Source organism: Chelonoidis abingdonii, chromosome 2 (assembly GCF_003597395.2).
Source record: "Chelonoidis abingdonii isolate Lonesome George chromosome 2, CheloAbing_2.0, whole genome shotgun sequence".
In the NCBI taxonomy this organism is placed as follows: domain Eukaryota; kingdom Metazoa; phylum Chordata; order Testudines; family Testudinidae; genus Chelonoidis; species Chelonoidis abingdonii.
Genome location: NC_133770.1, coordinates 224,259,044 through 224,273,457, shown reverse-complemented (window position 1 = coordinate 224,273,457; position 14,414 = coordinate 224,259,044). Strand labels below are relative to the sequence as shown.

Sequence of the window (14,414 nt, the reverse complement as noted above, 5' to 3'; positions counted from 1 at the left end):
AGGGAGGGGAGATCATTCCTTTGCCGGTAGACTCATACTTCTGAGTCTTGGGGGTCCTCCCAGGGAAAGTTGGGGAGGCCAGAGAGGGGGGGTCCCCCCCCAAGGAATTTGGGGGAATCCATGCTGATAGTAACCTCAATACTATTTGGTGGCAGCGAGATAAGATCCAAGCTGGTACAAGCTTGGGGGGAATCATAGTAAGCACCCAGATTTTGGACGCTAAAGTCCAGGTTGGGACAGATGCTTACCACAGTCCCTCAATTTCATCAAAGTTCACCTGGCAACCATAACAGCCTTTCATGCTACTGTTGAAGGTTTTTCTCTGTTTGTTCCCCCACACACACACACAACCACAAGATTTCTGAAAAGCTCAGTGAATCTCTTCTCACAGATAAAGGTTCCTGTTTCTGCTTTGGACCTGAATTTTGTTCTCAAAAGCCTCACAAAGCCCAGATTTGAACCAATGGCCACCTGCTTCCTATTGAATTTATCAAGGAAAACAGCTTTCCTAGTGGTGATTACCTCAGCCTGTGGAGATGGAGAGATTGGGGCTTTAATGGCAGACCCCCCCTTTTACAACATTTCATAAGTATACAGTGTCTCTATGGCAGCATCCCAGTTTTCTCCCTAAAGTAACTTTGAATTTCACCTGAATGAGACCATATATTTGCTGGTTTTCTTCTCAAAAATGCATAGTTCCAACCGGGAGACCGTTAACCATACTCTAGATGTCAGGAGGGTGCCATTCTAGTATCTGGTTAGAACTAAACCATTTTGTAAATGTAATAGCCTTTTCTTTTGATTACAGACAGATCTAAGGGTTCTGTCCAGGTTCCACCCAGGGACTCTAACTGGATTTCTGAGAGTAGTATAGCTTGCTACCAGGCTGTCGACATCCCACTCACTATCAGCATTTTGGCACACTGACTAGATCACAATCTACATCTCTGGCTCTTCTTAAAAATGTTCCATTCCAGAAATCTGCAGGGCTGCTATATGGTCTTCATTACATACTCAGTGGTGGCAGATGACAGAACAAGGAGCAATGGTCTCAAGTTGCAGTGGGGAAGATCTAGGTTGGATATTAGGAAACACTATTTCACTAGGAGGGTGGTGAAGCATGGGAATGGGTTACCTAGCGAGGTGGTGGAATCTCCATCTTTACAGGTTTTTAAGGTCCAGCATGACAAAGCCCTGGCTGGGATGATTTAGTTGTGTAGGTTCTGCTTTGAGCAGGAGTCATAGACTTTAAAGAATCATACACTTTAAGGTCAGTAGGGACCATTATGATCGTCTAGACTGACCTCCTGCAGGAGGTTGGACTAGATGACCTCCTGAGGTCTCTTCCAAGCCTGATCTTCTATGATTCTATGATCTCCTATCAAGTGTGCATGGGATACACCAACACCAAGAGTGGAGAACCTATAGGGACACACATCTCGAAGAATCACAGTTACTGCACGGGGTACGTAACCTCTTCTTTGACGGTTCTAAAATATCTGATTTACCTAAGAGACTGCAAAGAATCCAAAGGTTCAGCTTCCAATGGAAATTTTGTACAAGAAGTTTCAGCCAGATGTAAACGTTATTAACCTCTGAACACAGGGAATGGAAATTTTGGTGAGATATGCCTTTCATATAGAGGCATGAAAGCATTGTACGACACTGAACACAGGCCATACTAATGGATCTTTCTGAGTATGTAGTGATTATGCACTCGGGTACAGATCCTCACCTGGCATAAATCATAATAGTTTCACTGAAGTCAGTGGAACTAATGCTAACTTATACTAGTTGAGTATCTGGCCTAGACTCTTTTAAAAAAGTCATCTTAAAGGAATATAAAAAAAATAATACTTTAAATTTACCCTAGGCAGAGGGTCCACACAAGGCCTATGCCTGAGTCCTACGCTGAGCTTCACTCTATATGCATTGTAGGCCTGTATTTATTTGGTTCAGGCCTGTCGGGGGTAAATATTTCTTTTTCTTGTTCGGTGGATGGTGATCCCAGAACAAACATTGTTAATGGGGTTTAATGAAGTGGAAACCAAAACTAGAGCCAAACAAAATCACATCTGTGACCTCTTCAGAAATAAAATTTTCATCACTGATGATCACTGTAGGTCAACAACTTTATTCAAATTAAAATAAAAGGAAAACTTTGCCCCCATGATATGCCAAAGTATTATTCTGCTATCTGGGTTTCCAGGTTTATTGTTCATAAAATTCAAACCCAAGAGAGTTAATCTGAGCAGGGGGTTGGGCTAGATGACCGCCTGAGGTCCCCTCCAACCTTGATATTCTATGATTCTATGATTCTATGATGTGATAAACCTAATATAAAGCATAGCATTGTGTTAGGACAATATATACTATAGCACAGGGGTGGGCAAACGTTTTGGCCCAAGGGCCACGTCGGGGTTGTGCAACTGTATGGAAGGCCAGGTAGGGAAGGCTGTGCCCCCGCCTCCATCTGCTCTCTCCCACTTCCTGCCCCCTGACTGCCCCCCTCAAAACCCCCTATGCATCCAACCCCCCTGCTCCCTGTCCCCTGACTGCCCCAGAGAACCTCCACCCCATCCAACCACCCCCTCATCTCTGACTGCCTCCCAGAACCCTCCGCTTCCTTACCCAACCACCCTGCTCCCCACCCCCTTACCAGCAGCAGGAGCTTACAGCCTCCACACCTGGCCAGAGCCAGCTGTGCTCCCCACGCTGCCCAGCAGGAGCAGCGAGCCAGAGTGTGGCCTGCACGGCGGCATGGCTGAAGGGGAGGGAGGAAAATGGGGGAGGGGCTGGGGACTAGGCTCCATGGCCAGGAGCTCAGGGGCCAGGCAGCACGGTCTCATGGGCCGTCGTTTGCCCATGTCTCCTATAGACAGAGCTGTTAGCAATGCCTATTATTGAAGTTACTTGACACATCCCATTGGAAGGCCCAGTTTTCAGTAGTTTATAAGTTTCCAAACTTCAGTGATTTGAGGTTAATGTTTCTGTGCCTGATTTTTTAATTTCACCCAAAATTATTGTGCTGTTTGCAAGAATCAGGCTATTGTTTTATGCATGTTAAAAAAATTCTGGTAACTTTTTCTTTGAAAAGCTCTAGCACTTCCATGCTTCAAATTTGGCAGGGGGTGGTCTATATGTCAGGGATGAGCTTTTTGCTCCCCCCAGGAAAATCCACTCAGATTTTGCCAAGTTGTAAACCTTGGAGTTTGGGGTGCTGGATGGGGGGCTCCAGGCCGGGGCAGGGAGTTGGGGTCTGGGAGGGGATGAGGGCTCTGGCTGGTGGTATGGGCTCCGGGGTGGGGGCAGAGATGAGGGGTTTAAGGTCCAGGAGAGGTCTCCAGGCTGGGGGGTGTGGCAGAGGGGTTTGGAGTGTGGGAGGGGGCTCTGGGCTGGGGTAGGGGGCTATGGGAGGGAATACAGGCTCTGGGCGGAGGGTGTGGGCTGGGGGGCAGAAATGAGTGGTTCAGGGTGCGGGAGGGGGCTCTAGACTGGGACAGGGGGTTAGAGTGTGGGGGGTGAGGCCTCCAGCTGAGGGTGCAGGCTTTGGGATGGGGACAGGGATGAGGGGTTTGGGGTTGTAAGATGGGGCTCTGGACTGGGGCTGGGTGGTTCGGAGTGTGGGAGTGGGCTCAAAGGTGGAGCAGGGGGTTGGGTGTGGGAGGGTGTTCAGGGTGCAGGCTCTGGGAGGTGGTTACCTCAGGCAGCTCCTGGGAAGTGGGAATCCATCCGTCTGGCTCCTAGGTGCAGAGATGGCCAGGGGGCTTTGCGTGCTGCACCTGTCTGCAGGCACAGCTCCCATTGGCCATAGTTCCTGGCCAATGGGAGCTGCAGAGTTGGCATTGGGGTGGCGCCTTCACCATGGGCAGGAGCAGTGCATGGAACCCCCTGCACCTAAGAGTCAGAGGGACATGCTGGCTGCTTCTGGGAGCCACATGGAACTGGCCGCTGCAACCAACCGGACTTTTAGTGGCCCGGTCAGCTACGCTGACCAGAGCCACCAGGGTCCCTTTTTGACTAGCCATTCTGGTCGAAACCTGGAAGCCTGGCTACCCTACTTTTTGTACTCATAAGTTATTGGTGGAGATTATGTTTGACCCATATTGCTGTGCACGTTTTTTCTTTTAGGCTAGTCTTCAGCTGCTTCGAATTTAAAGTGCAGTTTTGTGTAATGTACATTTTACAGAAACGTACATTTTTCAAATAATGTACTACTCTTTATCTATACTTAATCACTTCTGTGGTTAGAAAATATATTTATGCCTATTGTCTTAGGAAAAATTTCTCCTTCATTACACACTTAGGCTCATAAGTAAAATGTATTTATTGTGATAAATGCCATGGTAATGATCTTACCAAGCACTGTGTAAGCTGCTATTTTCTAAAACAAATAAGTAACTTATTTCTTAGCATGAATTTTGCTAGAAAGGTATTTATGGTCTTCTCTGATCTAACCCATGTATTCCAACAGCTCCTGGACAATGTGCTCAGCTCCTAAGTACTTGCTTTATCAAATGGAAAAAGAAACACTTTTAGAAGGATGTGATCTTATTTATTTTCAAAATGATGATGATTTTAATCAAATGCTAGATGAACAGGTGTCTAGCCATAAGTGGATCAGACTTGATATTAAAAGTACATTTATAAATAGTTTAGAAAGAGTTCCTAAATGGTTGATAGGTCCTATAAGCATGTTACAGACAGGAGTTGCATGTTGTAATGATTTGACTATCCATTTACTAAAACATATATTAACCATTTATTAACCTTTTGTAATCTATTTATAAATGTGTCCTTAATATAAAGTGTGACCCATGTCAGCATTTTAATATGCCCATCTTGATTTTTGAGTGCATCACGAAAAACATAACCACAGTTGGCAATAGCTGATGCTTTTGTTGGCAGTCTCAGTGAAGAAGCCGAAGATGCAATGCATATAAAGATTGGAGCACACTCAAAAATTAAGGGAACAATGCCAATTTTTATACCAGCCTAGAATGTGGCCAGTAAATCTAAGTCCGTCTTTATGCTGTACTTTGGCTTATGTTGTACTTGTTTTGTGAATAAAATAGTCTCCAGTTTTGTCAATCCACAATTTTTAAATACATTTTTAAACAATTAAAAGGAGCTGGTAGTATCATGTAGTTGTAGATTTCACTCATGCAAACAATGGCTCTAGAAGTGGCTTCAGTGGAGAATCTTACAGCTTAACTCCATTTTCTTGTTTCCCTTTACTGTGTGTTCACCAGATCCCTATTCAAAAAGAGAAAACTTCCTACTGTTTTCAACAACTTAAAAATTTTGGTTTTAGTCAAAGTGGACAGAAACACAAGCTTATTTTAGTATTGTTTTATATTATTAATTAGTTTTAATCTGTTCTAGCATTTTTATTTTATTTTATTTTATTTTATTGGTTAAATAATGTGCCAAAAATATTTTTGTCTTATAGGAAAAGTGTATACAGCTCTATCTATTCCTCTGTTTTTAAAAATACACATGCCTGTTTAAAGGGAAAAGACTGGTGCAAATGTAGGTGAATTAGGGTTACAAAGTTTCAATATGTGGCAATACAAGTGATACTCTGACCACTGCTCCTTTGAGTTGTGTTCCCAATATTTTTGGGAAACAGAGATTAGCCACATGTGTTTAATAGTGAGTAAGCATAGGTTCTTGGAAAATAGCATCCTTTTCTTTTCAGACACGTTACTGGAGTTTTACCATTCAATGTCTTTTTCATAATACTGAATATTCCTCATGAATAATGTAAACAATTCCGCTGTCTGGGTTTCAGGCATTATTCCATACAGGCCTGTGTTGCAAAACCTGAAGCAAAGACTACCAGTTGTTCTGTTTGTACCTACCAAGAAAGTATTGACCAACTAGTGCAGAACATCAAATATCTCAGAGTTGTGGTACTGTAGTTTGTTTCATTTCCACATTTTAAAAGCAAAGACACTTGAAGGAAAGAATAAATCTGTTGTAGAACATAGTGTAAATACTTAGATAGATGGAGAGAGGATCTTTTATCCAAAGTACAATCGCAAGGACAAAGGAGGAGGAAGCTGTTGCTTTTTAAAACACAAGGGAACCCTGTTAAAAAAGGATTGAGAGCCCGATCTAACTCCCTTTTCATCAACCTTGCTGGGAACTGTATCAGGCCCTGAGTGAGTATATGAATGGAAATATCATCTAGTTTTGGAAAAAGTCTTCATATCAAATCAGAAAATAAGGCAGCAGCTTTGGGAATTTTAGGGAATGGATGATGTTTTAAGCTTTCTTTCCAAGCTAAAACTTTACTGCATAGCTTATTGAATATTTTCTCACAGGAAAATAAATCCATTCTGCTTTATAACAGACAGCATGACCTTTGAGGATAAAAAGTAAATTACATTAAACTTTTGACAAAAATGCATTGCAGTTTTTATCCTTTATTTGGATTCTTATATGTTATTGAAGAGAACTTATAGTGGAATTCAGTGCAGCTAAGTATCTTAATAATGCAAATATATGCCTCAGTACGAATTAATGTCCCAAATGCCCATTTTGGTTATTAATGCAATTAATTATCTGACTTCCCAGTATTCTGCTGCAACATATTTTAAAAGCTTCTCTCAAGAATACAATTTTTTCACTTGAATAATCTTGGTTGTGTGTAATTCTTCAAACTCATATGCAAAATAAACAAACAAAAGCTTCCACCTCAGAAAGGTTTGGTCTCCTGTGTCATAATGCCACATCATCCCACAGATATGGAAAAGATTATTTCATTCTCTTTTTCCTTCTTGCTATTTCCTGGTATCCTTGATGCTGATTAATCCATCTAGAGAACATGCCAATGCATTTTCTGTTGGTTTGTCATAACAAGAAAAAACTGATTTTCTGCACCAAGAGGGTTGCTTTAAATGCCAGAGTGTAATCATTTGCTTTTAGTTCCTTCCATTTTATTTTGATTTAGAGTTGAGTTTTTCAGGAGATTGTAAGCTCTTCCAGGCAGGGACTGTGTCTTCCTATGTGTTTGGACAGCACCCATCATATGATTTGCTAGCAAAATGCAAATAAATAAATTATAGTAGTGGTTGTAGGAAATGTATGTTCGTGGTTATTCTCATGATTTCTTTTCAGCTGATAAACTGGCAGTTGAAAACATGTACGTGCTTGTTTCTTGTTTATTACACTGTTGTGAAAGTAACACTTGGGGAGCTTTAAATAACAATAAAATAGCCTCTCTCATTCAAGGTGAACTTTAACAACTATTTGAAACCTTACAGTGTAACATTGTTTTGGCAGGATGAAGCTGCTCCAGCTGACAAACAATATAAACAAGAGCCAGCCCAGGTCACTTACTCAACATCAGCTGTTTCCAGCACACAGGAGGTGTTGTACATCAATGGAAATGGAACCTACAGTTACCATAGTTACAGAGGGTTAGGAAGTGGGCTGCTAAATCTCAGCGATGCTTCTAGCAGTGGTGAGTTTCCTTACCAATGTGTGTGGGTGTGTGTTTGTGAATGCATTTACCTCCCACAAGACTGAAAACTAATCTAAAGGGTGCTGTATCTGTAGGCTTGTATTGGTTACATGACTGGGGCCCAGCCTTGCTAACCTCTGGGCATACTGCTTAGTACTGTGTGTAGTCCCCTTGTGGCTTAATTGGGGCTATTCACAACAGGACAAGATCAAGCCCTAAGTCCTTAACAAAGCTTAGTACAAATATTGGGTCAGATCCCCCACTGATGTGTAAACAGGCACAGCTTCATGAGGACTTGGTCTATTGTTATGTCTAGTTTTAAGGAGAGCACAAAATGTGGCTATTGGCTTGCATTTTTCTAATTAAAGGTTGAAAAACACTATATTCTACCTTTCAAAATTAAACGAATTTGGACAAATTTCTCAGCTGGTGTAAGTCTGCATAGCTCCATGGACTCCACTGATTGCAGTGATTTACCCCAGGTTGAGGACTAGGCATGACAAGTGTAAAATAGACATGTTGAGTTCCTATTACCTGGAGCTGAAAATAATGTAGGTAATTTTGCGTCACCATGAGGTGACAAGACCCTCTTGAAAAAAATTAGTGATGTCTTTTGGTTAGCCAAGGTTTCTTGCCCATTACAGTAGCAGATAACAGTAACAAACAAACAAGAATTGTGTCATTTGTTTGGAATAATAAAAAATATTGATTCCCTGTGGATATAGACCATAGGAAATTATTTTTGCCCCTAGTGGTAACAGGAGTATGCTCTTATCTGTCAGTAAAAAATAATTAATTGAAAGACCATGGGTCTCTTGTATCCAAAAGGAGGATTTACAGAATGTCCCAGATGACAGGGATTACTGGCTTTTGTCCTGGGTGATCCTTCTCTGGTTGAGGAAAGTGATACCTCAGGTGCACAGGGTAAATCAGTAGGCCTAGTTTTGCAAGCAATTAACTGTTCAGTCTCGTCCTCAGTTTTCTCTATGCTAGTTAGTTTTCTTGAGAGTTTTCAAACTGTTACCACTGTTATCAAGGCTGCAACAGTGAGCCTGAACATGGTGTCCCTGGGACCAGAAGAAAATATTCCTCTGTCTCTAGCGTTGGAGACTGACTTAAACTGAGTTTTTGAAAGTCTTTAAAAGGACAATATTTTAGCTGTCAAAACTCTTAACTCAAAACTGGAAAATTGCAGTTGTAATTGTTTCCATGTGCACAGATGTTTTAAGATGCTGAAAAGGTTCTCTGAGGAAATATTTTCATAACAATAAGACACCCCTGGAAACTAGTTTTCTTGAGAAAATGCTGTTCACTTTTGCAATGTATTTTTAAATTGTGGGCACATGAGGACAGACCCAGCTTCCTCTGCTGAAGTCAGAGAGCGTTTTGTCATTGACTTAAATAGGAGCAAAAGTGGGCCTCTAAGCAGTTATCCATATCTTAACTACTCAACAGAGGCCATCGGTGTTGTCCTGGTACACTTTACATAATGCCAGGTCCTGATTAACTGCAACAGGGGATTTTTGAACTGTGCTTTTTTCTTCACACAGTTTATAATAAAATACATTGCTGTTATTTCCATATTTCATTGAACTGCACAGCTGCGTCAGAAGTATTCTATTTCATTTCAATATGCAATTAAAAAATGAGATACTACTGTCAATATCCTAAAGAGTGGCTAGCAACTGTGATTGTGAACTACCCTTTCTTTTTAATTTCTTTGTATCTTTAATTTGTGAGTGCCAAGTGGTATGCCACAATTAAGGACCATAATGGGCTTGTAGGAGAAACAATGGTTGGAGCTTTCCTGACACTGCACAACTAACAGACCCAAGAAACCAAGCATTATTAAATTCACTGGACTACTGCAGCCTCTTTGTGGTATATTCCTGTGTCGCCTGTGACAAGGGTTCTGCAGTCCCACATGAAGGTTTACCATCTGCCCACTGAGTTATCAACATTCATGGCCCACTACCACTGTGTATCTTGCACCAGAAGCTGGTCAGCCATTCACTCCTCTGCCCTGATGACTATCAAACCATTTCCCCACTTGGGCCCAGACCGGTACATAATCAGAAGATTGCACAAGTGTGCCCACGCCTTCTGCTGAAAATTATTAGAATTTGTTCTCAGCATATTACTTACGTCAGGATCCCCTGCATGAGTCACCTGGTGAGAAAAAATGTTTAATCCAGCTCCTTTTCTGTATTCCTCTTACCAACAAGAACAATACACCATAGTTCAGAAACCAACACTTGATGTTGACAGTCTGGCTAACTACTGGCCTGAGTCTCATCTGCTGCTTTTAGGAAATTGGAGAGATGAAGTGGGTAAGGTAATATCTTTTATTGGATCAACTTCTGTTGCTGAGAGAGACATGCTTTTGGGCCATTCAGAGCTCTTCCTCTTTAGGAAAGGTAATTGAGCAGGTTATGGCAAGGCAACTCTGGCTCTTTCTTGATTCCTTAGATTTCCTTGATTGCAGCTGATCTGATTATAGGCATTTATGTGGGGTAAAAACTGCACTGACTGCATTAGTTGATGGTCTCTTCCTGGCAATGGAAGAAGATAGAGTGCCTGTGATGATTAGGTCTGTCACCAACATTTGTACAATTAACTATGAGAGTTTGTTGGCTTGTTTGTGGGCACTAACTGGCGTGGATAGGACTGCTCTGGAGTGGCGCTGTTCTTTCCAAAAAAGCCCAAAGGGAAGTTGTGGGCAATTGTTCCTCTGCTCCAATGGCTCTTTTTTGCAGAGAGCTGCACTGCTGTCTTACAGCGTTTACGTGAGTACATTGGGAAGGGTTAGTGTGTGCCCTCTCTGTAGAGCGGATTTTGCTTGTTGATTGTTTCCTTTACTAAAGAAGTCTTCATTCTGAAAAAAGCATTTTCTTCTGAATTCAGTAATCCCCATCTGACATTCTTGCCTTGTTTACAAATGTTCTGACAGTGTAAAAACAAGCCCACACTTTAGTCAGGATGTGTATAGATACATACTGTCATCTGCTACAAAATAAAGCCTTTTGCAAAAGCTGGATAAAAACTCATGGCTTGAATATCTATTTCTGGACATTTCCCTACAGTAATATAATTACTGTCTCCAATTAGCTCTCTTATCTAATAGTCAAATCAACATGTCTTTTTATATGATGTAACTCATTTAATTATCGACATGTGTATTTTATATGACATAACTCGTTAAATTTGATTGCCTCGTGCTCTGTAAATTTCCTCCCTTCTCTGATCCCATCCTTCAAATCGAGGCATCCCCTGGCCCAATTACTCATGCCCCACTGCTCATCAGGGACCCATCTATACCCTGCTGTGTGGTGCTGGCCTCCTCAGCCTGTGCTTTCACATGTCTAATGATAGAATCGTAATTAGTTCCTTATACAAGTGTAGCAGGGGAGCCATGAAAGACAAAGATGGGCAAGGAAAGGGAGGATGGGGCTGCAGCAGCTTGAACAAGAGGCACCTCGGTTTTACATAGGGAACTGGGGAGGGCAGAACAGGAAAGGAATAAACAGAAAGTGCCAAATTCTCTCTCCCCACCTCAAATCCAAAGGGTAAATCAGTTCAACTTCTTTTACATGGAGTCTGCAATAACGTGTATGGATTCTCCCTCTCCCTGGAAGCTCTCTAGGTTGGCAGAGACCCTGACAGCTCCTGTATGAGTCAGGGTGTCATGAGGAATCAGACAGCAGTGTAGAAAGCAAGAAGCCTCCAAGCAGATTGCCCTTGGCTATTGTACATCCCTACAACCCACATGGATGAAAGGGGCAATACAATTTTAGGAGGTTGAACCCTCTAGACTTTTAGGAGACACATTTGCCTACCATGCAACTGAATAGAAAAATTCTGCAGACTGACTGTAGTCATATAAAGGGGCCTTGAAGTAGGAGTAGATGTAATATAATCACATGTTAAAACCCATTTACACTGCCAGAGCAGTATAAAGGGGCCTTAGTGTAAGGGACAATCTGAGTTTACTTCCCTACCTGGCAACAACCCTAGCATGGGTGCATGAGGCAATAAATAATACTATTGTTATAGGTAGCAGAGGTAGCAATGACTATCGTTAATGTTTCCCGACACTTTTCATAACACAACCCTGTTTTCAGTTGTTGGCCAAACTTAAACTGTACGAGCAGAAATTTTAAGAACATAAGAACGGCCATACTGGGTCAGACCAAAGGTCCATCTAGCCCAGTATCTGTCTACCAACAGTGACCAATGCCAGGTGCCCCAGAGAGAATGAACCTAACAGGCAATGATCAAGTGATCTCTCTCCTGCCATCCATCTCCATACTCTGACGAACAGGGTCTAGGGACACAATTCCTTACCCATCCTGGCTAATAGCCATTTATGGACTTAACCACCATGAATTTATCCAGTTCTTCTTCGAGTGATTGCTCATATCCATTCCAGTAGGTGTACGCGCCGTGCGTACACGCTTGTCAGAGACTTTTACCCTAGCAACTCCAGTGGGTCGGCAGGTCACCCCCTAGAGTGGCGCCGCCATGGCAGCTGATATATACCCCTGCCGGCCTGCCCGCTCCCCAGTTCCTTCTTACCGCCGTGTCAGTTGTTGGAACTGTGGAGCGCGGCATAGCTGTCCTCCACGTCCCTAGCTTCTCCTTGTTCATCGTTTTTTCTAGTTCTAATTGTAGTTTTAGTTATAGTTAGTGAAGTTTAGATTAGTTGTAGTTAATAGTTCTTGTTGTATATAGTTTAAGAGGATCGGGGGTTCGCCTTCTTCCTCCCCCGGCACCGGGCCATCGCCAGCAGTTCACCAGGCTTCAAGCCCTCTGATGCGACTGCCGATCGGCCGATGCCACAGGAGACCCACCGAGCTCTGTTTATAAGTGCTTCGCGACGAGGGCCATCTGTCGGCAACAAGTGTCCGTATTTGTAAGGGCGTTCAAGCCCGACAAAAAGAGAGCGGACTCTCGCCTCTAAAACAATCCTTTTGATGGAGGGCAGCTCTAACTCCTCCATCTCGCACCGTCTCCGCACCCGGGATAACAATACCCGTGTCATCTCATCTGTTCTCACTGCACCATGTGAGACCTCCTCAGGCACCACCCGTCACCGGCCCAGTCCTCCAGCCGGCGCTGCTCACTCTCCCCGAGGAGCAAGAAACACAAGGCTTCTGCGGTACCTTCAGCTACACTGCAGTTAGAGCGCAGCTCCAGGTCGGACCGCCTGGCACCGCCAACTGCTGCGGCACCGCCTGCTCCTGCACCGTTGATTCCGGCCTCTCAGGAGTCATCGAGTCTGGTGCCGACCAGCTCCCCAGCCCACACTGTGGTAGAGCTCGTCATACCGTCCACGCTGGAGACCTTCTCCACAGCGCGGGACCTCATCGCTCTTACAGAGCCTGAGCTGCCTCAACCCCCGGCACCGCTGGTGCGGGTCATTCAGTCGCTGGGCAAACCTGCCATGGTGCGACCATCGTCCCCGGGCACCAAGGAGCTCTGCCAATCTCGTTCAGGATCCCGTGAACGTTCCCGGCTCCAGCACCGATCGCGATCCCGGCACCGTTCATGATCCCTACACCGCTCGCAGTCCCGGCACCGTTCTCCATCCCGGTGCCAGTCACACTTGCGGCACTGGACGAGGTCCCGATCCCCATCGTACCGTCGGCACCGCTCCAGATCCTGGCACCGCCGAACCTCTCATAGCCGATCCAGATATGACGATGTTTGGCACCGGTCGACCTCCCGGCACCGCGCTGGTTGTAGGTCCCGGTCCTGCTCTCCACACTGCCACAGCTCCCGGTACCGTTCGCCGGCACCGCACAGGGACAGCTACTATGGACGCAGAGATCTGGTCCAGTCTGCTTCAGCTCCCCCGTGGCCGTCCCGTCACCCATCCGCTTCCTCATACGCGGACAGCGCCTCCTATGGGGGATCGGACACTCAGGCCCATCAGGACCAGGGGCCACCGCAGTGGTCCTTTTGGACACCCTGGCCTACCACCAAGCCCAGGGTGAACCAACGGGCCCATCACGCTCTGGTCATTCCGAACACCGGGCACCTGAGGCCACACTCAGTAGATGCCCCCCCCCCCGCCCCCCGCTGATACGGAGGCAAGTGCTATACTGGCTCCAGAACAACACGATGTTCCGGAGGCGGAGGTCCACCAGGATGAAGCATCTGTCCAGGACCCGCTCGTCCCAGGGTTGTCGTCATCATCTTCCCTGGATGAGGCGGTAGCGGGCACATCCTCGTCGGGACCTCCCCCTATTGATCTGTGGGTGCACCAGGATCTTTTGCGGCGCGTAGCCCAAAATATCAGCCTTCCTGTGGAGGAAGTCCCTGAGGTAGAGGACCCAGTGGTTAGCATCCTCTCAGCAGAAACACCTACCAGGGTGGCCCTCCTGTTCATCAGATCCATCCAAGCCAGAGCCGACACCATCTGGCAATCTCCGGCGTCCATTCCACCGTCAGCCAGGGGGGTGGAAAGAAAATACATGGTGCCATCCAAAGGTTACGAATACCTGTATGTGCACCCCGCCCCTTGCTCGTTGGTGGTACAGTTGGTCAACGAGCGGGAGCGCCACGGCCAACAAGCCCCCGCGCCAAAGTCCAGGGAGGCCAAACACATGGACTTGTTCGGCCGAAAGATTTACTCTGCTGGAGGGCTTCAGCTCCGCGTGGCGAACCAGCAAGCCCTCTTATGCCAATACTCCTACAACACCTGGGAGACGGTCGGCAAATTCACGGAGCTGATCCCACAGGACTGCCGTCAGGAGTTCACGGCCCTCCTTGAGGAGGGGAAAAGGGTTGCAAGAACCTCACTGCAAGCCTTGCTGGACTCAGCAGATTCGGCGGCTAGAACGGTCGCCTCTGGCATAGCCATGAGGCGCATATCCTGGTTACAGGTATCCGGCCTACCGCCTGAGCTGCAGCACACCATACAGGACTTGCCATTTGACGG

At 45.1% G+C, this 14,414-nt stretch overlaps 1 protein-coding gene across 4 annotated transcripts in view; it reads left to right on the top strand.

The window, feature by feature from the left end:
* The window catches only part of NOL4 (nucleolar protein 4), a 301,997-nt gene that overhangs the window by 276,513 nt on the left and 11,070 nt on the right, over nucleotides 1–14,414 (top strand). For all 4 annotated transcript variants that reach the window (XM_075063008.1, XM_075063007.1, XM_075063009.1 and 1 more), the window contains one exon: nucleotides 7,291–7,471. In XM_075063008.1, the coding sequence (XP_074919109.1) occupies nucleotides 7,291–7,471 (181 nt within the window). The remainder of the gene's footprint in view (nucleotides 1–7,290; nucleotides 7,472–14,414) is intronic.